This window comes from Mustela nivalis, assembly GCF_964662115.1.
Source record: "Mustela nivalis genome assembly, chromosome: 5".
NCBI classification, from domain to species: domain Eukaryota; kingdom Metazoa; phylum Chordata; class Mammalia; order Carnivora; family Mustelidae; genus Mustela; species Mustela nivalis.
This window is the reverse complement of record NC_139024.1, coordinates 66,362,176-66,388,132: the sequence shown is the minus strand read 5'-3', so window position 1 is coordinate 66,388,132 and position 25,957 is coordinate 66,362,176. Positions and strand designations below refer to the sequence as shown.

The following is a 25,957-nucleotide window of genomic DNA, read 5'->3' as shown; positions in this document are numbered from 1 at the left end:
CTGCATCCCCACCTCTTGTGCCTTCCCCAGGCCAAGAAACCTCAGATCCTCTAAAGCATCTTCCTTTTACCCCTTCCCTCTGAATTAAAGTAATAAAAGTACACAAACCTTTCAAAGGGGATCTTAGAGCTTCCTCTTTCATTCTTCAGGTTGCCTAGGATATGAAGGTTGGGGATTACTTTCTGGAGGTTGGAGGTAGAGCTCAGTTATGGTTGGAACAGCCTCCCTGCTATGTGCCTGATAAGGCTGAAAACTGAGATGACAGGGAGCAGAAGAGTCAGAGGCAGCCGTCCTCTGTTAGGCACCCCACTTTATATGAAGGCAATTTACATACAGGAAGGAGCAAGCTGCAAAGTTCAACACTAGGCCATTTATTCTCTCCATTGCAACATCACTCAGAAAATTACAGTCCTCAGCGTCCTGACTTTATTACACCCCCAGCAAGACACACAAGAAATGTAACTTGACTGATCATCATTACAAATCAGTCCAGAAAAAATTCAAAACACATGCAGAGCCTTCATATTTTCAAAGACGCTCTGCCACGTGCATTCCAGAAGGAACGTGGAATTCAAGTTAGAGGGCTCTAAGAGGAATAGAGAAGAGGCACAACCGTATGATTTGTGGTTGGAACAGAAAAGGAACGTCTGATGTTCTCCTTCCTCCCCCTACCCTAATGTTCAGCAGTTGGAGACGGACGGTCTGCTAAACTTATCATTTAACGTAGACTCAAGTTGTTGAGACTGGCTTTTCTTCCAACCGGATACCTGAAGGGTGGAGCAGGCGCCCCCTGTTCTGTCCCAGCAACCTACTAAGACTTCCGAACAGGAAGGTGACACACAGCGGTGGGTGGATGGGGTAAGGGGAGTTGGGGCGGGAGACGGGGGACGGTGTGCGACGCGTGCCTGTTAACTCTGTCTGGGCTTTGGGTAGCCCTGTGGACGCTACTCAAAGGCTTGATCTGGTCTTCCTTCCTGTCGCCAGCCTCTTTCTTTGGTCCAGGTCGTCTTCCTAAGGGAGGAATCCGGCCCCTTTCCTCTTACTCCCTGGTGGCGAAGTGGTCAGAGTTGCGTCACCAAATTATGCTTGGAAGTGCAATCCAGAGGGCGATCGTGTTCTCTGGCAGAACCACTCTGGCATGCAGAATTTCCCCCACTTCTCCTGAGGTTTAATCAGTTCCAGGTAATTTCTCTACAACACCTTATACAGTCACAGAAAATACAGATGGCTTGATAGGAGGTAGGCTAATTACCTCCCCACTCCTCCAAGCCAGTAATCTCATTTATGCCTCATAGTGGGGAAACTGCAATCAAAACACTCAAATGGAAATGATTCACCAAGATATAAAGTTTGCATGGAAACAAATCATTTTCCAGTGCATGTATATTTTAATGCTTAAGAAAATCATTTAGTTCTTCTACTTTAATTTTCCTTAAGGAAGGACTGTAAATACTGAAACCTGAAAGCTTTACAAAGATAGGACCCTTTTCATTTTTTAATTCGCAGGCTCAGAAAACAAATTCCTGGTATTTCTCAACATGCGAAAGCAAATATTTTGAAAAGTATATTTTTTAAAGATTTATTTATTTATTTGAGAGAGAGAGCGCAAACAAGGGGGCAGGTAGAGGCAGAGGGGAAGGGAGAGAGAATCCTCAGGCCAACTCCCTTCTGAGCGGGAAGCCCAAAGCTGAGCTCCATCCATGACCCTGAGATCATGACCTGAACAGAAACCAAGAGTCAGACACTTAACCGACTGAGTCACTAGGCGTCCCCAAAAATATTTGTATAAGGACTTAGCTCTTTGACTACTTCTTAAGTGTGTTAGTTCTATAGTGTCTTCAGTTCCTAGTTAGAATACTTTCCATTGATAATGATAAAGACAATATAATTGTTTTGTATTGCCCAAAGGGCCCAAAATTTCAGAACAATTATGTGCACAGTTTGACTGATTCTTTCATTGATGCTAATAGCATCCTTTTCCTGAACCATCACCAAAAAAAGTATAAACACCAAAAAAACATAATTATTACTCCAGAGAGTAACTAAATGCATCAGTTTTTGTTGAAGGTTGTCACCAAATGCACGCCCCCCCCCTTTTTTACAGTATTCATCAAACAGAAAAAGATGATAGCAAATAAGTTTATTCACAAGAGCTATTGTAGTAAGGAATCAGCAATGGTAGTTAAAAAGAGTCTATAGACCACAGATCCTATAGTGGTTACTATGTTTCGTGCTCGTAATTGTTGAAAGTGACAGGCATAAAGAAGGTAAGGACGAGATTGAAGAGATAACTATGAGAGAAACACATTACTTCAGAATAGCAAGGTTCAATGTTATTAAAACTCACAAAACCACGTGCTTTATTTCTGCAGGGCCTATTTCTTTCCCAAGACTGTGGTTTTGCATAAAGCAGGGCTCTTCACTGGAAGAACCTTGGAATAGGGTTTTGCGACATAACGTACATGTGGCTGTCTAGTGGAGAGACCTTGGGTTGTGCTAACAGCACTCTTCAGCTATTGATGATTAGGCAATTGTTATTTTTCTTCCGAGTTGAGCAGATGATAGGTAAAATTGTGAAGTAGCGAAACTTGCTTTTGAAATCAGATTTATCTCCTCCCTATAACCTTTCTCTGTCACTGGAGTGAGCTGCGGCGCCTCTCCTGCTTCGCTTCCCACCCACAGCCCCCCTGAGCTCTGTGGTCCTGCAGACTGTGAAGTATTGCCTTCCGCCCTCCTCTCTGCTAATGCCAGCTGTCTCAAAGCCGGGCTCACAGCTAATCGCCCCAGGAGGTATTGACCTGATTCTCCTCCCCTCTCTCCCTGGCTTTCCCCCTCCTTCCCTCCTGTCCACCCCTCCTCCCTCCTTCCCTCTACTCCTCCCTTCCTTCCATTTGTTCATGCAAGCATTTAACAAGCATTTATTAAGTAAGTATGAATATTAAGCTCAAGGGACACAAATATGACTAATCCCGTTATTTGAGATTCACAGAAGCTGTCATTCTGAGTGGGGATCACATGCATAAATTATGAGAGGATATGATGAGTGTTAAAACAGGGGTCCCAGCCATCTACCTTAGGAGAAGAGAGAGGGGAATTTTCTACTGGGGAAAAGCAGCAAACGTGTAGTTGTTGAGGAAAGTCTCCCACAAAGGTGTAATATTTGGGCTGATCCTGGAAAGGTCAGCTGGGGACCAAAGAGGAATGTCATTCTAGGCAGAAGAAAGCACAAGTACCGAACTCTGAGGTGCCATGTAGCATCTCTGGAATGATTTGGAAATAGGGCCTTTACTTGGACCTCTCGCACAAGCAAAATGCAAATTGCTACTGTTGCGAGAACAAAACAGTACATATGTAGGTACATACGTACGTACGTACATGTATGTATGTATGTATGTAATTGACAGAAAGCACAAGCAGGAAGAGTGGCAGGCAGAGGGACAAGCAGTCCCTTGAGCAAGGAGCCTGAAAGTGGGGATCTACCCTAGGATCCTGCGATCATGACCTGAACCGGAGGCAGATGTTTACCCGACTGAGCCACCCAGGCATCCAAAACAGCACTTTCACACGAAAAAAAAAAAAAAAAATCCCAGTGGCATAAATCTGTCTGTCCCTCTCACTGCCTCTCCTTCTCCAATCTCCATACTTATGGAATTAACAATGTTTTAAAAATGTGTTCACTTAAAGGCCTGCCAAGTATTAGTTTGTACAGGTATCTCTGTTTCTGGTACAGCTCTAGGCATGGCTCGAGTGCATCCATCCATCAACAGATTCTTTCAGAACTATGCTTCAGACACTGCTAGATGCAGGAGGTATGCAGATGCACAGCACTCACCCAGGGAGGGGACAGGTGGGAAGTCACCTACAAAGGCACACTAAGCCCTACTGAGAAAGGATTAAAAGCCACAAGGAAAATTATCCCACCAAGGCTTTTACTTTTTTTTTTTTTTCCCCCACCAAGGCTTTTAAGGTGACACATTCCGGTATGTTTTGGAAAGTTCATTCAAACCAACGTGTGATCGATAACTCAATTGTTACTCCTCCAAAGGATATTTGCTTTTTTAAAAATACCCCTGGCTCATTAAACATGAACACGTTTACACGCACAGACATATAAGGGAAGAAGCTGGAAGTTGGAATGGGAAATTCACATAGCTGGGGGATGGATGAGTGTTTAGACAAGGGTAGCTATAATCTGGCACAGGGTAGAACAATCTCACAGAGGGAGGGGATGACACCAATGTTCTGTATCTCCCTCTCCTAGAAAGTCACACCACAGGAAAGCTGGTGGGGGATAGGGTCATGGTCTGGTAGTAAGTTTTTTATTTCAATCAGGAAAGGAGGCTGGTGGTAGCTCTCAACAGGGGAGGTATGGTAATCTAGCTAACAACAAACCAAGGGGTCTAGCACAGGCTGAAAACCCACCTTATCCCCATCTTTTTTTTTTTTTTTTTTTTTTTTTAAGGAAAGAGAGAGATAGTGAGAGCATGAGCAGGGGGTGGGGAGAGGGAGAAGCAAGATCCCTGCTGATCAGGGAGCCAGACCCCTTTAGATCCCAGGACTCCCTGCCCCACCCCACCGCCATCAGGAGCGGAAGGCAGCGGCTGACCTCCTGAGCCATCCAGGTGCCCCAGGCATTTGTGTTTTAAAAGGCCTCTGTCAATTCAAAAATATTGATTTGTAATGATAAAATGCCAGGCATTGAGACAAGCAAATCCAGCCGGCTTTGGCCTTCAGAACATCTTCCTTCACTCTGTCCCAGGTGAATACACACCTGCACTCCCTTTCCCTGTCGGTCCCAGGCAGCACAGGCTTGAAAAGTCTTCCCAGGCTGGATCCTTCTGAGACACACATATCAAAGTTGTAACCTACATGGAGACAGTATAAAGGGCTCTCTTTCAGCCCGACTCCATTTACCATGTGCTAAGAGTAAATAAGGAACCTGGATTTTTGGCAGACAGCTTTTGCCAGACTGAAGGGAAACCTGAAAGCTTTAATTTGCCCAGAATAAATCTCTCCCTAAATCTCTCCCATTTATGACCCTATAATTTATCTAGCAAGCAGCAACAGAAGCTCGTCCCAACCAAGGATTGTTTTCCTGTAAACCCTGCCTACAAATTGCTGGAACAAAATAAGATAAATCTAACGGTAACCGAAATGGGAAAACCAGTGATAGGATGGCTGGTGGAAGGTTGATGGGGATCATTTGAATGTAATACAGTTTAGGGAATTTCCTCTTAATTTCAATCCTGAGTGGAAGTTACACATACCTTTATGTTACCTCCCTTAGCAAGCTCTGGAATGTCTGCAGCTTGCTGAAGGTGGGGCTCCTTGTGGTCCCTGTTAGTGGGCTACCCCTGAGGCTCATTGGACCTGTGAGATCCTAAACAAAGGATTCTCTGAGCCTTGCTGACCTGTATAATGGGGGTGCTAACTTACTATAAGTTACAAAAAGTAACTGAAATAGAGAATTTAGTAAGGGCCTCATTCAGGTTGGAATCTCATGTAGGACCGAAGACATGTCTATGCTCCTCCCCCCCACCCTGCACACATCACAGCTACAAACAGAACATATCATACAACACAAATGGCTCCCACAACTCAAGAAAATAATGGTTATGGACTGTGCTTTAAGCCCATGAACTGTATGGGCCACTTAATCTGCTAGGCCAAGGACAGGCTGGCATGATAGGACTTCCATCAAAGGCCTGAAAAGACAATTCATTTTGTTCTTCAGATGTCCCCCTCCTCTTTTGATCTCCCCACAGACAATGCTCCAGAATGGGTTGTATCAAAGTACTAAATGCCATGATAAGGGAATAAATACTTATTTATCAAGCAAAGCTAAAGTTTAAGTAAAAAAATCAGGGACTAAGCTAAAAGCTAACCCAGCAGAGTTTTTAATTGTTTAGGGTGTATGGGAGACAATAGAAAGTACATTTGGGCCTATTGAGAGGGTGGGGTCACTGAAAGCAGGTCAGAGAAGGCTAGCGAGCACAGAAGATGTTTTTCCTCTGTTATTCAACTTGTCAGGGAAAGAAGAACCAGGTCCACCCGAGTGTGTGTGGCCTGTTAGTTTTAGTCATTCAGACCTCTATGGAGCACTGTTTTGTGCCAGGTGGTGTGCTTAGTCCTGGTTCTAAGAAAGATACCCAAGATGGGCAACACTGCCACACTCCAGGAGGGCATGGTCCATATGTATTTGGCTAAATTGGACAGTGTTTTCCCAAAAGCAAATGTAAGCTTACAGATACTTCTACTTTCTCTAAGGCCCAGCTATGCCCAAATGCCATTAGAATATAGTCTTGGGCAAATTTAACCATTTGGAAGACTTAAATTTTCAAGTGAGGACTAAGCTGAAAGTACTCCTATAGCTGCGATTGTCTGGAAAAAGATAAATCTAAAAGGAAATTCTTGAATTCCGAGAACAACCTCATGCGTCTAATCCTTTGGAACCTCCCCTTCTCTACCTACCGCCCCCCACTATAGCCTTAGTTAGGGATTTTGTGGCTTAGTTATTTACATCTCAAGTGCCTCTCTGGACTGTTGAGTTCCTTGAAGATGAGACCACCTGGGCAAGATTCATGTTTCTTGCCTGACTAATGGTCTTTAATCAGGCCCTACTCTGCTTCCCCCTTTCCACTCTTCCCTTTGCTCTCCAGGCTGGCGCCATCTTGGCTCTCTTCCTTTTGCAAAGCCAACCTTGTGTCTGTCTTTGGGAGCTTATCTATGCCATGCCCTCCCCCTGGGGTGATTTCCTCCTGGTGCTCCCATGGCTAGATCCTTCTTGCTGTTTAGATCTTAGAGTAAATATCACTTACACAGTGGACCTAAACTAACCAGCTGGCCATCATTTGTCATTCACCCTATTTCAATTATCTGCATATTAGTTTTATTATCTGGCATTTTTTGTGAGTTCATTGTCTGTCTCCTTGCACTAGAAAGCAGTCTCTCTAAGACAGGAATATCTGTTTTATTCTCCATAGTATCTCTGGTGCCCAGAAGAGTGTGTGGCCCAAACCAAGTGCTTAATAAATGAAATGACTTAGTGGTATGCCCCTGATATATTGCTGGGCACAGAATTTAAAAACAAATTTTATTTTCCTGCCTTTACCTAATAATCAAGGGTATGTTTTCTTAGCAATCCCTTTACAATTCACTATGAAAAGCAAGAGAAAATCAAACCAAACAAAAAACTCTTGAGTTCAGGCATTTTGTTACATATTACATATTATGCTACTCAACTTCAGAAAACTGAGGCACTAAATTTTATGAATGATGTACAATGAAGATTTTGAAATCAAGGCTATTCCCTTGGTCTAATGAGGTCACTGAACAATCATATTGAATAACCATTTTTTGAGAAAACTGTAATACATACTCTTTTTTACAGATAACATTCAATGGATACTTTGTCAAGTCCAAGAAATCAAACCATTGGGAGGGTGGCCATCTAGGCTCTCCTCTGCCCAGCTTGGTAAAATGCCAATTTGGACTCTTATTCCAAGAATGACAGATAATCTTCCAACAGGTCAGAAAAATGTATCCTCTTTTTTCTCCCCTTTTAAACTTGCTCCCTAAATTTTCCATTGCCTCCCCCAATTCTTTGCTATTAAGAATTTTAAAGTGAGAATCCATTAGGTTCCATGATACTTATGCTTTCTGCTGAAGGCACTCTGGCCTGTTCCTTTTATGAACTTCCCCAGTTTTGCAGGTGTGCAATGATCACATTCGTAAAATGTTGGTAGTTGACTAAGGAGAACTGTGCTTTTTTAAAGTTTAAAGAAATAGCAAACTGTCTTTCCCAGAGTGGTGCAATTGGCGCTCTCTCTCAAAGTCTCTGACCAGCTTTCAATGATTGCCCTGCAGAATCTGTGAAAGCAGATGTGCCTTCAGTAGATGATGGTAGCAAGATGTCCCAGTGTATTTGTAGATACATAGGAATAAAGGTAGGGAAAACCCTCCTCATTAATGATACCATATGAATTTGGTTTATAGAAAAGCAGGCTGACATAGCCTCTTTGATTTCTGTCATTAAACCAATGATTCCCCAAGATGAACATTTCCCTGAACGAACATTTATTACAAAACACTCCTACTTTATTTTCTTTTAAAAATATTCTTTGCTACACAATGGTAGGGCCTTGATAAAAGGGTCCCTGTTGTGCAGCATCTAGTATGTTGTTTTATTTTATTTATTTTTACTTTTTAAATTTATTTATTTGAGAGAGAGAGAGAGAGAGACAGAGACAGAGATAGCCACAGAGACAGCACACAAGAGAGCATGAGTGGGGAGAAGAGGGAGAAGCAGGCTCCCCACTGAGCAGAAAGCTCGCTGTGGGACTTGGTCTCATGGTCCTGGGATCATAACCTGAGCTGCAGGCAGACACCTAACCAACTGAGTCACCCAGGTGCTCCTAGTGTGTCATAGCAGAATGACCATGTGCATGTACAAGGAGCAGGTCGGTGAGCAACTGCATTTTTGGATCACTGTGATTACATGGACCTCCATGTATGTTAGTCAGGATTCCCCAGAGAAACAGAACTAATAGTGTGTGTTTACATATGTATATACATGTATATACATATATGTACATATTATTACGTGTATGTGGGTATGTGTGTGTGTGAGTGTGTGTGCAGAGAGAGACAGGGAGAAAGATTTTTTTTTTTAATTGGTTCATGTAATTATAGAGGCTGTCAAGTCCAAAATCTATAGGGTGGACTGGTTGGCTGCAGACCCAGGAAAGAAGTAATGTCGCAGCTCAAGTCTGATGGTCAAATGCTGATCGAATTCCTTCTTGCTCAAGGGAGGTCAGTTTTTGTCCTGTTAAAGCCTTCTGCCATTCAGCTGTTGGGATAAAGCTCACCCACATCATGGAGGACAATCTGCTTTACTCAAAGTTCACTGATTTAAATGTTAACCTCATAGAGAAAATACTCTTGTAGAAACATCTAAGATAATGTGTCACCAAATATCTAAGCACTGTGGCCTGGCCAAGTAGATACATAAAATTAACTACCACAAGCTCATTTCCTGTGAATTTGGCACACATATGCATCTTCTTAAATTATATTTAATCTTCATACAAAGACTATAATAAGGTCAATACTTTCACCTAATATGGAGCAACTATCCTGCATTTAACTGAAAACCTAATAACCTTTTCCCCAGAAGAGGATGTGAAGTTCCTATGGGATGTTTATTCTTTTTGATATCCTATAAGTTAAATACTGTGATATGAAGTTCACAATTCTTAAATACTGTGATATAAAGTCAATGAATCTTATGTTACATGATAATGGGATAAGAGAGGGAAGAAAACAAAGGGATTTACATACACAATCACAAACATATTCATAACAAATAAGGAGGAAATATTCATGAGAATCACAGTCCTTGTTTCTGTAATTGGTCATGGGGTCACAACTGGTATTTATAACTATTTTAATCTACTACCTATTTGTCTTTAGCAAGCATCTCAACTGGTTGTGGTTCTTTGCCTAATAAGGTGACGCAAACCTTCCTTCCCAACAGGGTCTGAGCCATTAGTAGTCCTGTCTGCACTGGGTTGTTGAAGTTTTCCAGTGAATTTAATCAAAGAGTGTGGTAACAGTAAGAGACTCCTAGAAGGATCTCCTATATTCCAAACATACTCTTCCTTACCTCCATTATGGAGTGACAATGTAATTTCTCCTTGGTCATGAGGGCCAATCATCTCAGCCAGCATAGTACCTCCCTTCTTTGCCTGCTGATTTAGGGGCATAAAGAGCCCAAAGTAGCTGAGTGGCAGTCTTAAGTTCCAATTCAATGAAATCATTACTGTGTCTCCCAGTGGAAGCATTACTCCCTTTGGAACCAAGATTTTAGGCCAGCATAGCATAAAGTTGGGAAGACGAGAAACAAAAATGTTGCCAGGAGGCCACTAGGGCTAATTGTGAGTAGTGTCACTACCATTTCTGCTCCTTGACTTCTGGATCTATGAACCCCAGCTATAGGAGGACCAGTATATGTATTGGTTCACTACGTTTATAGCCTCCTGGAAAACCTTGCTCAAGCCCTGCAAAGTGTTACCATTTAGCTGGGACCAGAACTGAATCTTTAAAAGGCCATTTCACTATCAAGCCAGTCACCTCAGGGTATTGGGGAATATGGTAAGACCATTGAATTCCATGAACATAGGGCCTACTGCCATACTTCATTTACCGTGAAGTTAGTTCTTTGATCAGAAGTAGTGCTGTGTAGAATACCATGATGATGGATAAGGCATTATGTAAGTCCACGGATGATTATTTTGGTAGAAGCATTGTGTGCAGGAAGGGCAAATCTGTATCTGGAGTAAGTGTATACTCTGGTAAGAACAAGAGGCTGTCCCTTCCATGAAGGGAGGTTTGGATGTAATCTGCCTGCCAGATAGTTGGCTGATCACCCTGGGGAATGGTGTGACATCAGAGAAGTCAGGATTGGTCTCTGCTGCTGGCAGGCTGGGTACTCAGCCATGATGTAGTTAGGCTGGCCTTGGTGAATGGAAGTCCACATTGCTGAGCCCATCTATAACCTCCATTTTGGCCACCATTGCCACTCTGTTCACTAGCCCATTTAGCGATGATAGGGGTGGCTGGGAAAGAGGCTGACTGACATCCACAGAGTGGGCCATCCTATCCACTTGATTATTAAAATCTTCTTCTGCTGAGGTCACCCTTTGGAAGTCATTCACATGGAACACAAGCATCTTCACATTTTTTGCCTATTCAGGAAAATTTATCTACATTTCTCTTCCCCAGACTTTCTTGTCACCCATTTTTAGTGCCTGAGCATCCAGTTAAATCATTAGCCTTCTCCCATGAATGGATATGTAATCACATGTCTGGCCAGTTCTCCTTCCTAGCAAAATGAGCAACCATGTGAACTGCTATTCAGTTCTGACCACTGAAAGGATTTCCTTCACCATTGTCCTTCAACAGTGTGCCAGAAAGGAATGGGGATTGCGGCTATCTGCGTCCATGATTGTGTTTAGAAGTGTCCTTATCTCAGAAGTGTCATTTATAACCCGAGGGGGTCACACACAAGCTTCATCTCACACAGAGATTTGGAAATGCACTATCCCATTGACTTGATACTAAGTGCTTGGATTTTTATTTCCTGAGAATTCTACATCATTTGCCACTTTCTTAGCACTTAGTAGATTGGAGTACAGTTCACTATTTTTAGAATATTCCTGGCTAGCTTTGATATTTGGGTTTTGTTGTTTTTCTTGTCCTCCCACTCTTCATTTAGCTAATAATTTACAATATTCTTTGTAACCCTGTGAAAATTGGGCACTGCATCAGCTTACTAAGCAAAAATTCGAAGAAATATTAGTGATGCCCTAACTATACTACTTGACCACCCACTTAATGTATTTGAAAAATATCGAATCAAAGTATGGAAGGCATTATCTTAGCACTGGATAATTTTCTGTGGAAAATTCAGAGGGTCACCTAAAACATATTTTATGTTTTACACAACAGAACCACAACGTGGCAATTTGAGGTTGCTGAACACTCTGGGTACTAGAATATGGCACCTGAGTCCTTCTGATGCTTCAAAAAGCCCCAAGAAAATGTTGCTTCTTGATATCCGTGACTTAGGGAGGCGTCCATTATGCCTCCATGATTGGTTATTCCTAGAATGTTGGAAGATAGAGCAGGCCTTCATTTTCCACAGATCTTACTGGGAAGTTTTGAAGCTTGTCCCCAACCTTGAAGACCACCAGTAACTCCATGGTCTCATCCCCACTAGTAGTGACCCCCTCAGCTGAGCAGGGTTGGTAGGAATCTGTGCACATGTCTGTACTTTTCTAGTAATTAGAGACATGAAAAAAGGAGGATTATTTTGTGCACTTGTCTCCCCTCATTTCCTAACATATGCCTTGCACATTATCAATGTACAGTAAGTGTTGGACATATTTAATGAGTAAGTCTCTCTGCTGGGCCCACCATAAATTCTCCTACTTACTCCTCTTTAAAACCCTAAGGAGCATATTAAAAGCCATGATCCTTCACTTAGGTGACACATTGCAATGGCAGATATTTATTCTAGGCGAGTTAATGGGAGTATATTTATTTTTGTTTTTTATTAGTATATCCTGGATCAGAACCATGATTAGTTGTCATTGCCAAATTTTCTAAGAGCGTATGGGGTTATACCCTCAGACACTTTTGATAGTACTATTTGTTTTTGAGCTGTGACTACAGAATTATTTTAACAAATAAGATTGGTTGTCCTAAAAGAATGATTTGATGGTTTGGCTAAGACTTTCAGATATATTAACTGCTTCTGTTATGTGTGTGTGTGTGTGTGTGTGTGTGTGTGTGTGTGTGTGTATGTAGATAACACCAAGCTTTTTCCATAATCACGACTGCACAAAAGATATAAATAAAATCTTTAAAAAAAAAAAAAAAGAAAAGAAGCTTTGTATAGACTGCAGGAACATCACAGAGAAGAAATTAGATGTGAACAAATGACAGGTATCATGAAAAATGTCTCAGTTTCTAAATCAATATGGCCACTTAGAGAAGTTGCTGTAATGTTATTTGTTTATAAAGCTTTATATTTAAAATTCCACTGTACTCTACTCTCATTTAGAACAAATGAGTATTCCAAAGAGATAAGACTAATACTGTCAGTATCTACAAGAGTTCTGTTTCACAATTTATAAAATATTGCTTGAAAATCAAAAGCCTTAGAACATAGGCATAGATCATCATGATAGACCTGCTTGGAATTCATTCTTCAAATCGTGTTGTTTATATATCTTTTTATATAACCAACATAAATCTAGTTTGTCAAGTCCTGTTTCATAAGCCTCGAGTTTACCTTTTAAGAGCAAAAGCATTGTTTTTCTTCTTTACCACATTGTAAATACTGTACCTTTACATCCCCAGACTGGTCTTGGAAGCATCACTAATGGCCCACTGCCTTCTGACTTTTCCTTTTACAATGGGAACAAAATCCAAAGGGCAGGAATGAGCCCAACACACACAGTTTTTGTCTAAGCCCCTGCTACCACCTTCCTCTGCCTCCTTCTTATTTCTTCCCACTTCCTGTCTACTTTTCTCAGGATTTTCATTTTCTTTAGGATTATCAGTTTCTGTAAGGTTAATGGGGGTCTTGTAAGGTCTGTCAGGGCTGTAATTTTTTCCCCATATTTTTTCTTATAACAGTTATACAGGGTTAGCATTATGTTATATGTATTTGTATGTGATACAGAATCTACATTGTGTATGACATTCATATTATAAAAATACTAAAACTTGAATGTTTTAAAAAATGCATTTACATCAAGATATCAAAGAAGAACAAAGAACACACATACAAGACCTAGGTAGGTTACTTCCAGAAATAAGACTATCTAACACAGGAAGCCTTGTTAGAACATGAACTGGGGATCTGACATCTTATCTATCCCACATAAGACAATTATTGTTCTTCCCAGAGCCACCCTTTCTGATTTTGACTACTTTCGGATAATCTGTCTCACAAAGAGATGGGATAAAGTCATGCAGCTAGATCATTGCAGACTCCCTGACATTTCTAAAAATAACCCAACCACAACTTACCTTTGTTCTATTGTAGTCATGTGCTCATGTGTGTGGAGGACCTTTCACAGCCCCCACGCGAAATTCTCTTTTTCTCTTTGTTTTAGTGTTTGAAACTATGGTATTAATGGGAAACTTAGGGCTTTTATTTGACCAGCACTGCTGTTCCCACTTCCTGGTACTCATAGAATCATGATCAGATTCTATCAGTGTGAAAAGGCCCTTAGGAGCTATGAACCTCCCTACAATGTTCCTGCTAACCCATTTCTCGAGCTTGTTTCTTGTTTCTTTATTTTTTCCACTGGAATCACTCTACTTCCAAGGCGATCCCTACCGTGGTCAACCGACATCAATTAATAGAGTTATTTTATAAGCCATGTTCAAATATCCTCAAGGAGTTTTTTTTTTTAACTTTAATTTTAATTAATTAATTAATTTATTTATTTATTTTTATGGAGTTTTTTTTTTTTAAGGACTAGCTCCTCTACTTGTTCTAACCCCAGCATACCTGGTGTTACCAGGGGCATGTGGATAAGCAGAAATGAACGTGTTCCTCTCTGTAAGTCCTATAGAACATCTATTACAATAGCTAACATTGAATGACTACTCTGAGTGGCAGGCACTATATTTTAGTGTTCTGGTTTTGTTTTTGTTTTTGTTTTTTGTTTTTTGTTTTTTTTAATGCAATTTCACATTTGATCCTCCCAAGAAGCATATGAAGAACTTACTACCCCCTCTATGTTCTTAGGACCTGAGGCTTAAAGGGGTTAGCATTAGCTGTGTGATACAACATAGCTAGAAAAGGTAAAACCAGAATGCAAATCTAGGTTTTTCTGACACTGAAAGATCTGCTTTACACCAGTGAAATAATCTGCCTTACCTTCTGTTCCAAATTATAGTCCTTCACATATCCCTAGGCAGCTATAATTATTTTAACTTGGATTTACATTATATTGTTCATATCCTACAGGTGTCTGTCCGGTTTATCTACCTGAACGTATAAGGGGAAAACCGTTGCTCCTTTTCCCCATAGAACCCAGCAGAGTGCTGGGTAGGAAGGGAAACATTATACCTCCCTCCTATAAGACAAAGCCCGAACTTACTTTAATTTCTTCCTTTTGTCAGCTCCCCCAACCTGTGGCAAGACCACATCTCAGTCTGAATCTCATTCTTGACTTTCTGTCCTTTCCTCAAACATTGTGTCCACATTCAAGTGACTTTCATTACAAAGTTCCCTTCGTACCTTCATGAAGTTGTAGCAGGAGAGCTGGACGAGTTTCCAGATCTGATAACAGTTCTGTCTTTTAGTATTTATGACTCAACATTTAGCTCTGGGCAAAACACTTAACTTCTTCAAGGATCCTCTGGGTTAACACCCATTTTGTTAATCCCACAGGGCAGTTGGAAGGATCAGATGAGGTGAGGGATGGGAAGACAATTAGAAAAGGCAAGTGTTATATGTAATGTTATACCTACAAGGACAGCGCAGATGAACTATTCCCATAAAATTTTCCTCTAAGGACCAAAATTTTAATCAGTGGAAATGCTGATCACCACGTATTTCTTTCCTTTTTTTTTTTTTAAATTTAAATTTTAGCTAACATGCAGTACAATACTGGTTTCAGGAGTATAATTTCAGTGATTTTTCACTTACATACAACACCCAGTGCCACATATTTTAGAGGAGGGAAAGCCTGGCCCCTAGGGCTACACTGTTCACTGAAGTCTGTGCAAAGGCCCCAACTCACACTGAGCTATTTTTTTTTTTTCCCTGACCTCATTTTCACTATCAATTGGGAGTCTTCAACAAATAAGAGTTTCTGAATAAGAAAGCAACTTAGAGTTGATTTACTTCCACTATCTCTCCATTTTACAGATGGACTTGCTGGAGGCTCCCTGTCCTAAATTCCAATTCTGTTTTCAGTCTGAGCATCCTGGGTATGTATAAATGCTCCTCCTGCCGCCGTGCATCCCCCCGCTCCATTCCCAATACCTCCCTTTCTATCCCTTTTCATGGGCCCTTTCATCCCTGAGATATTTCTGGTACTATTTTTATTTTGCATTATCAGTCACTGACCCGTTCTCTTTATAAGGTACAATTATAAAATTGAAAAGTAATTTTTCTTCGAATTTTGAAAACTATGTTTATATTTAACTAAATAAAATGCTTCTGTTATTAAGACAACAATCCCAAGCCCTTTTTTCATTGGCTTTTCCTATGATAGCATATAACCTCCTGAAATATTGTCTCATGTATGACACCTCTTCTTGGGCAAAAGCAAAGCTATTAGAGGCAGACTATTTCAGCATATTTAAAATAATAAACTACATTAGGACATCTTCACATCAGCTGCAACCCAAATCCACTACATTTAAAAAATCTGTCTGATTAGTCTGAAGTAAACTAATAAAGCAAAATATCCATTAAAATGTGAGAAAGTAACTGTGAAAGCTATGAAGTTGAATTTAATGTACTTTACTCGCATTGTTTAAGGGAGAAAATTTTCTGGTACTATTTTTAGCCATAATAAAATGCCCTTAATAAAATAGTAACATGAAAATCAAAGATCTTAGACATTAAATGAATGATCTGGATAAAACAGGCACAAGGAAGTAGTGTGTGAACCACATTTAAAAAGAATTCTGGAATCAGAAAAATCAGCCATTGTGAAACACTGTTAGTTCAGCCTTGGGTAAAACAGTAACAATAACAAGCAATTTTGGTCACCACACAGACGAAGAGACAATTGTGAGTTCAACAAAGGCAGAAACAGATTTTGCTCCAACTGTAAAGCTTCAGAAAGCTAAACTCATAATTTCCACAGTCTGAGGGAGAGGAAGGGGCTTCTCTGTGCTGAGCTGACCTGAGTCTGCAGTCACATATGCACACATTTGGAAGCAGGACAATCAGGAGGATTGGGTTTGACAAACTTTTGCCATCAAACTATGGCTTAAATGCTAGATGAGCAGACTCTAAACAGAGGAGTTCTGAAATGATACTCTGCTACTCACTGGAATAAATAACTCGTCCTTGAACTTGAAACCCTCTAAAGCATGGGAAAAGGTTAAAGTCATGTGAAAACGAAGTGTTTTTTGCTTTACAGATCCTTGCTGAAGAAGGTGATATTTTATCTAAATGACTAGGCCATGTCTAAGGTTCTTTCCAATTTGAGGATTTTATGTCCAGCCATATGTCTATTTTCAGGAAACTTATCAGTCTTGTGTCTGGGGAACCAGATAACGGTTGACAGTGAATAATGCACTTTGTGGTCCAGAAAGAAAAAAACAAGCTATAGGTCCAGTGAAGTAAGAGACAGTAACAGCAATGACAAAATAAAATGTATTCTTTCAACCCATGGTTTGTAAGCCCTAAATAGAGCAGGGCTATCTGTGTTCAGATGTGTCTAAATGACATCATTCTTTCTACAAGTAAGAAGAGCTAACATAAGTTGACCCCAAGCTATATGCTGAATATAGTTCTGAGTATATTTACCTGCATTCTTTCCTTAAACCCTCACAAAACTCTGTGATCTACTATAAATATCCCATTTTTTGCAGGTGAAAGAAGGGGAAGTACAGAAGGGTGAAACCATTTGTCCAAGTCACATGGGTAACAAGCACTGAGGTTGGTGGCCAACTCCGGGGGCCCTTCTCAGGAGCTCAGCAACAACCACACCGGAAGGTGAACTGCTGAGCCATTTCCTGTTGCTCTGCACATGCTCACTGGAAAGCCTGGCCAAAGGGCTTGCTGGTCAGCTGTCATGTGAGTGGGCCCAATTGACTGAAAGAGATGTGGTTCAGGAAACCCAGGATGATTATGGATACCCAATCTATGATAGAGGAAATTAATACCAAGTCTGGGATTTTGAAATAGGGTCAGTCCAAACCCCATCAAGTGCAAAGTCCTTATGATTGTGTTCTTGGTCCTTCCAAAGCCTAGCTCTACTCTGGTGCCATTGATGGCTTTAGGTAACTCTGGAATTCCTCACTCTGGGTATGATGACCTTACTACTGAGATAGCTACCTTTCTGTGGTTAGAACCTGAGTAAATAAGGTTAATCCACTTACAGGATTTTCACATATCCATAGATTTTTACCAAATGGTTTATCTTCAATGGCAAGAGGCAAAGTCTACACTGGCTAGCATGTATCAGATAGAAAGTTTCCGTGTAAGCAGATCCTGTTTAACTTGTATCACATTTTTCTGTTTTGTTAGATAATGCCATACTTTGAGGGGTGAAGCAACTGTTTTCTAGATATAAATATGAGACCATTTTGCTTTTTAAGAAAAAAAGTCTAAAAATTATGTTTTTTCACTTTTTAAAATCTATGTAATGAAGTCCTCCCTCTCCTTATATTAATTCAATGATCTAATTTTACGTATTCTCTGAAATACTGAAATATTTCTGTAGTCCATATGTTTTTAAACTGTGAATCATTTTGTTTCTACATTTGGTACATAAACTATTACTGCTCCTGAATACATATGAATCTGCCACTTTTTGGTGATTTCTACATCCCCAGAAATTTGGGCTGAATTTTAAAATGTAATGACTCATTAGAAAATATAAAGAAACAAAGAATAATCCTGAAAAACAGAAGAAAAAAAATCATTTCTTCTTCCCTCTGGAAAAAATTTTCACAATAATGATTTCTTGGTCTTTAATTTTTAGCTTGAAAGAAATAGAGACATTTTGAACATCCCAAGGGAAAAATTACATTTTCTTGTGAAAAGGTGACTTTAAATCAAAGCCCAGAGAGAATATCAGAGGGTTCCATTTTCGCACCTGGCAAATCAAGTGCCCAGTTAAAATCATGGCCTTTGCAAAAAGACACCTTATTGTTTAACCACTTCATTATCTGACTTCCTCTAAGCAAAGAGCATTATCTGTGTAGCCAGTATGAGGACTGGGAAAAATGCCCATTTTGAAAGAGTGGAGAACTCATCTTACCTTGATATTCTAATGTAAGAGAACGTTACAGGCCACTGCAGGACCAGCAATTGAGAAACAAAGGTGTGCAAAAAAACAACTCGAGTTTCAAAGCCTAAAAACAAAGAAAATAAGAAAGAGCCTAAACTTGTGTAGCCTGTTTGCCTATTGTCAGGACAAATGCTGGGTCCAGTCCAATGAAAACAAGCGTGGGCGGGAGGATTACGCGTGATTAATTTTCTTCCTTTCTCTATTTTCCATTTCTTTCCCATGATGAGATGCCACTTCTATATTGTGTTCAAAAAAACTTTTTTAAAATTACTTTTGTTTCTCCAGCTACCATAGCTGTGCGAGGCAACTGAGCGAGCCGGTCCTAGCTTCCGATAGTCATGCAAAAAGACGGTGAGTATGAAATATCCAGACAATCCCACCAGATTTCAGGGTGCGCTGACCCTCAGTAAACCTTTATTTCAAAACAAAATAATTTTAAAATTTGGCATCTCTTTCTATCAGTGTGGACTAATTACCCCTAATAGTTAACTCTACTTAAACTGTGTATCTAGGGACTATACATTAAGTCAAATAAGTAAAATACTCTGATGATGACTAGCTTTGAATGGAAATATGCCATTCACTGTAATATATTTGCTGTAGGAAATGATGGAATGATATCACAATTATTTCAGGAGGTGGTAAAAGTTCCCATAACAAAATTCTTGCTGTGACTAGAACACTGCCTTTGCAAAGGACCATGTATAGGCTCACATGTTTGCATGTTGCAGAGGATGGCTAAAAACTGCTTTAGTTGGTGTTTACACTTAATAGAATTGAAGGCATTTAGGAAAAGTTTTAGTTGAAATCCTGATATCCCGAAGAACAAAGGACACAGGGCAGTGTAGAATCCACAGCAGAAATCATTGCATCCTTCAGATTCAAATTCTAAGAAATCTACCAATAGACAAGAAGGATGTTTAAATTCATAAACCTGAGGGGTCTACATCTTAAAGAACACAGACTCTAGTTAAGACACATCAGAGTCAAACTGACAAAAACCAAAGATTAAAAAAATTAAAGCAGGCAGTGGAAGGTGACATATTATACTAAGGTATTTTGAACTTATGGATTAGAAGAATTAATATCATCAGAATGTCCCTCCTACACCAAGCAATCCATAGATCCAATACAGTTCCTGTCAAAATACCAACAGTATTTTTCATAGAACCAGACCAACTAATCCTAAAATTTGTATGGAAATTATGGAAGCTAAATGTGAGACCTGAAACCGTAAAACTCCTTAAAGAAAACAGGGGCAGAATCTCTTGGACATCAGCCTTAGCAATATTATCAATGTCTCTAGAGGCAAGGGAAACAAAAACAAAAATAAACTATTAGGACTACACCAAAATAAAAAGCTTTTGCACAGCATAGGAAGCCATCAACATAACAACTAAGTGGGAGAAGATATGTGAAATAACATATCTGATAAAAGGTTAGTATCCAAAATACTTACACAACTCAACACCAAAAAGCTGAATGATATGATTTAAAAATGGACAGAGAACTTGAATAGACATTTTTCCAAAGAAGAACTAGAGATGGCCAACAGACACTTGAAAAGATAGTCAACGTCACTAATCATCATGCGAAAATACAAAGGAAAACTGCAATCACCTTACATCTGTCAGGGTGGATAAAATCAAAACACAAGAAATAATGAGCATTGACGAGGATGTGGAGAAAAAGGAACCCTCTTGAACTGTTGGTGGGAATGCAAACTGGTGCAGCCACTCTGGAAACAGTATGAAGATTCCTCAAAAAATTTAAAATAAAAATACCATTCAATTCAGTAATTCCACTACTAGATATTTACCAAAGAAAACACAAACACTTGCTTGAAAAGATATAGGCATTCATAATGTTTATTGCAGCATTATTTATGATAACCAGGATATGGAAGCAACCTAAGTGTCCATCCCTAGATGGATGGATAAAAATGATGCGGTATACATATTCTTTTTAATGACTGAATAATATCCCATTGTATAGCTATACATAGGTATAGATATAAACATTCCAAATAACAACAACAACAACAACAACAACAAAAACCCCACAGATTTTCAGATAGGATTTAAAAGGAAAACCTAACTATAAGATGTGTATATGAGAAGCACTTTAACTGTAAGACACAGACAGGTAAGTTGAAAGTACATGGATAGTAAAGATATACCATGTGAAGATTAGGCTTGAGAAGGCTGGCTTGGCTATATTAATATCAGGAAAAAAACCAAAAAAATAAAAACGCCAGACTTTTAACAAAACCTTTTACCAGAGATAAAGTGGGATATGATCAATTCATCCGAAAACTATAACTTATAAAAATTTATGGTTTAGTATCAGAGCTTTGAAATATATGAGATGAAAATTGATTGAGTTAAAGATAATTTAAATTAAAGATAATTTTAATTAGAAAATTAAAGATAATTCCACCCCATAGTTAGAGATCTTAATATCCTTGTGTTGGGATTTGACTGAACAGTGAACCCCTCTCCCTTCCCTCCAAAATCACTAGACATAGACCCTAGTCTTGGACTTGGTTACTGGAAAAGCTCTTTGCTAGATGAGCCACCTCAAAGGGAACACGGTATCTTTGTACCCCCACTGATGACACAAAAATAATTTTTAAAAAAGTTTTTTAAATGTGTAGATTTGAAGTATTTCTATTGCTATTTCTTTATATGTTCTGCATTAGTTTTTCTCTTTTTTTCTTTTTTTCAAGATTTTATTTATTTATTTGAGAGAAGAGAGAGAGAGAGAGAGAACATGAGCAAGGCAGGAAGGGCAGAAGAGAGGGAGAGGGAGAAGCAGACATACCACTGAGCAGGGAGCCTGATGTGGAACTCGATCCCAGGACCCCTGAGATCATGACCTGAACCGACAGAGCTACCCAGGCAGCCCTTCACTTGCATTAGTTTTTCTTGTAGCATAATTTTTCCAGCTCCAGAAAGTGCCTGAACACTATTTTCTGTACAGATTTCCTTCCTATTCCAGCCTGTACATAATTTTAGGAACCATTTTTATTATTTAATTGTGATGTCTTGTTCTACATAGCTTCTTTACAACACATGTGCGGCGGGTCTTAGTGGCATTAGCCAGTGGATGGCTTGTTTATTCTGTGCTTGTATTACTAATGGACCAAAATGATAGCATAAATAGGCCAATTCACTTTCATGCTTTTCATCTCTGTTCAAAAGGCAGAAAACAAGACAATCATTTTTTTTGACAGAGGAAATTGATAGTAAGTTTAGACTCTAAGAGTTGTCTTTGAAAAAAGGCATGAGAGGGTTTTGTACTTCCTTCTTAGGCCCCCCTCCAGCTTCTGCTAATGGGCATAGTCTCTGACTCTCTTTTATAAAGGAAAGATTAAAGCAGGGACTTAGCCCACGTTGGTTCTCATAAGACAGCTTCTTCTGAGGAAGCATGTTATAGAACTGGGCCAGCAGGCTCTCCGACCTACTCCCAGCTCTGGTATTTTCTGGTCATGAGCATTAGCTCTGTCAGCCAGCCTCTTTCAGGGTCTGATTTTTATCTCTCACACAGGGACAGGTGGATAGGCTGCCCCTCCTGTTTCACAGGGTTGCCAAAAACACATGAATTCTTGTGAATGAGCTTCATAAAGCCGTGAGGCCCAATACAAATATGAGGTATTATCTCTCCTACTCTACTACTGCTCTCTATTGAATTAGATCCTATTTTAAGTAGAAAAGGTGAAAGCTCTGGTAACACTCTCTTAGATATTTTAGCTCCTTTGGCTTAACTTTATCTTTTTATTTGTAGTTGGGTCTTTACCTCTCACAATTAGGCCTTGTGTCTCAGCTGTGAATAAAGGAAAAAAATGCCTTGCATTTCTATACCATACTCTTTTTCTGAGAGTGATTTTTAATTACACAACCTGAAGCAAATTCTCTCTGATCTCACAAAGTGACATTCTTCTGATTCTGACTAGATTTATACCCCTGGATAGAAGTCATGCCTACCCTCCGCTAAGTATTCTCAAGTGTGACTCCCCCTGGGTTTTTTAATCTACTTCTTCCTCTAGAAGAGAAACTTCCAGTATTTGGCCACCTTATCCTTTATCTCCGTCCTCCAGTCCAGGAAAGAGACTCATTCCTCTGTTGCCCCTAATGCCTGAAGATACTTCACACTCCATAAAGTTATGCCTGATCATATATATGCTTTACATACTAAAAAATAAGATAAAATTAAGGGACTTGTATTATATATACATGTACCTGTGTACATATAATATATATATATATATATATATATATATATATATATATAATTGATTGTGAAGTATAGTCAAGTGTTAGACTAGGTATAAACAAACAAACAAACAAACAAGCAAAACACAGTTTCCCCCCAAACCTTGCCTTTGCGTACTGCTTTACTACAAATGCTTCCTGTACATCCCAGGGTGAGAGTGTATTTTTCCAATAATACCTGAATCATCATTAGTCCAGAAGGTTCTTGGGTCAGGCTTGGTCAGGATGCTGGCATGATTACATGGCTCTTTCGCCTTGAAAACAAGGAGAAAAGAAGAGATGTGAAAATGGATTCACTGTTTCATCTGTTTCCAACCTACAGTTCTATAGGCAAGATTCCAAGGCTGAAGCTAGTGCATATGGCAGCTCCTGGCCAGTTGGGATTGTGGGTAACCCTTGACCTGACAGAGTTTCACTGCCAGGACTCATGGCTGGATAACCACATGGGAGCTGGAGTTCAGCTTCCGATAGCTCCCTTATCCCATGCTTTTTGCAGTGTGCAAACTATACAGCTGTACACAGAGGCCTTGTAAGATTAGCAATGTATTAATGTAAAGACACTTACCACATGAAATGTGTTTTGGACTTCTACATAATAGAGAAGGTACTTTTAGCATATATACTTGGGAAAATACACAATAAGGGAGAATTATTTTTAATTCAGTGGCACCTTAAAATAAATTCTTCTGAAACTAACAACACAGTGTATGTTAACAAATGAGAACTTAATTAAAAACTTGAAACAAAGAAATAAAATGAATTCTTATTTTATAATCGTAACAGAATCTATATTTTTAAAATACTAGCATATATATATATATATGTATATACATATATATATATTGCATTCAACCTAACATCTCTGCCTAGGGCATATCCAAATAATAGATTCCTCACAACAATTTCTAGGGAATAGCACTAATCTTCTTTTTGGGTGCAACTTCATACTCATGTGATGTGTGGCTTTCAAAAATAGTTTCAGTTAGGGAAATAGAAATCTTAGGGTAAGAAGGACATTCAATTTAGAGGATGTCTTTTGTATCTATAGATGTTTATATTATTTTAGTGTTTATGATAGATTTTATATTATTGTATATAGAAGATATATTTTATATCTAAATTTGATTACTCGTGAAAAGTTCCTATGATTATTTCATGGATGAATTCCTTCCATTGCAGCAACAATCAAAATACTCAAAAATGTCACTTAATACTTTGCTTAGGTCTGCTGAACTTTCCTTTCCATAGCAGGTCTTTACTGTTAAAAGAAGCAATGAATCAATATGCAACCTGGCACAGGCTCCTTCTCTTGGTGGAAACTACTAGCAAAGAACGTGTAGAAACCAGGATCCCAGAGAATTATTTGCACCCTTATGCTCACTGCAGCATCATTTACAACAACTAGGAGATAAAAACAACCCACAAGGCTATAGAAAGATGAATGGATCAAGAAAATGTGGTATAATACCTACAATGAAATATTATTCTGCCTTAAAAAAGAAGGAAATCCCACCATCCACAACAAGGTGAATTAACCTAGGCTAAGGGAAATAAGCCAAACAGAGAGGAACAAATACTACATGATACTACTTCTAAGAGCTATCTAAACATGCAAAATCAGAGAGTAGAATGGTGCTTGCCGGGGGCTGGCTAGAAGGAGGAAGTGAAGGAAGTGGGTATAAAGTTTCAGTTACATGAGATAATTTCTAGAGATCTGTTGAACAGCATTGTGCCTAAAGTTGGTATTACTGTAATATACACTGAAAAGATCTGTAAATAGGGGAGATTTTATGGTAATTGTTCTTACCACACACACAAAAATTAAGGGATCAGTCACCCTCCTACACCTGTGAATAGATCAGATAGGTACATAAAATATTTGATGAATAAAAATGGAAGGAGTCTACATTTTATTCATGGAGTTTTCTGGTAGTGTAATGTGTTTTTAATTGATAGGAAATATGATTCCAGAAGTTAAATTGTGGTAAAAAAAAGAAAAATCATGAAAATTTAAATCTCCAGGAAAAAGAAGAAGAATGTATGGACCACATGACATTCTGAGCAGCAATGCAAAAATCCCTCCAACTTCACTAAGCGGCCTCAATATAAATTCATTCGAAGGGATAGCGTAGTCCACTAAAATACTGCTCCAATTGTTAGAAAGTTCTTTACAGGTTGAATTGAAATCTGGATCCTTGAAACTTTGCTCACTTGTTATAGTTCACCCTTGAGCTGCCTAGAACATCTGCTCTCCTTGGGAAATGATTTCCTCAAATATTTCAGAGTAGTCATTCTGTCTCACCCAGGCCTTCCATTTCCAGGGTGGCAGGCCTCTTTTTTGCCTCTCTTCGTCATGATATTTAAGTCTCTTTACTGAGGTAAAAAGTTCAAGCACACAAAAAAGTAAACAGTATAATAACCACTTATGTACCCATCATACAGCTTTTAACAGTTTTCAACACTTTATCATTTTACCAGTCTTAGTTCATCTATTCCCCTCTTTTTTAGGCTGGAATATTGTGAAGCAAATACCAGACATCGTGACACTTCAGTTGCAATTTCTTTAGAATGTTTTTAAGTAATGACTTTTTTTCCCCCTATAACCACATGCCATTACCACAACCGACAATTCAAACCATAATTAGATTTATTAAAATTTAATGAAGCCTGTTAAAGTTTATTTAATAAATGGCAGCATAAACATTCTCAAAAAACAAAATGATCTCTTGCACTGTTTTGCATACAGAGCAATTTGGAACTGACAATTTAGAAAGAGATCCTTTAAAACTGTGAATTCAACAAAGTTGATGGGACTTAGTCACACTTATTTAAATCCTTACAGGTTTTGGGGGAAGGTTGTCTTAAAAAAATATGTTTTTCTCATAGAAGAGGTACCATCTTTCAACTTATTTCTAATACGTCCCTGGAGGGAAAGGAGGGAAAATCTCCTTGCCTAATAGAATTTAAAGTTTTAGAGTGAAGGTGAAGGAAAGAGGATTACTTCTAGAAGGTCATTGCTGAATGCTTATTCCCTAGAGTTTTGAGATCTAGAAGTACTTTCGTAAGTTACTATAACATTAGAACATTAGAAAGATAAGGGCAGTTGACTAAGGATAGAAGTAG

General features: G+C 39.2%; 1 protein-coding gene across 2 annotated transcripts in view; it reads right to left on the bottom strand.

The window, feature by feature from the left end:
- The window catches only part of SGK1 (serum/glucocorticoid regulated kinase 1), a 108,522-nt gene that overhangs the window by 8,170 nt on the left and 74,395 nt on the right, over window positions 1-25,957 (bottom strand). Inside the window, exon 3 of one of the 2 annotated variants that reach the window (XM_082731415.1) lies at window positions 23,013-23,088. In XM_082731415.1, the coding sequence (XP_082587541.1) occupies window positions 23,013-23,088 (76 nt within the window). Of the gene's footprint in view, window positions 1-108; window positions 340-23,012; window positions 23,089-25,957 lie in introns of those variants that run through there. The other variant, XM_082731418.1, reaches the window with a different exon arrangement.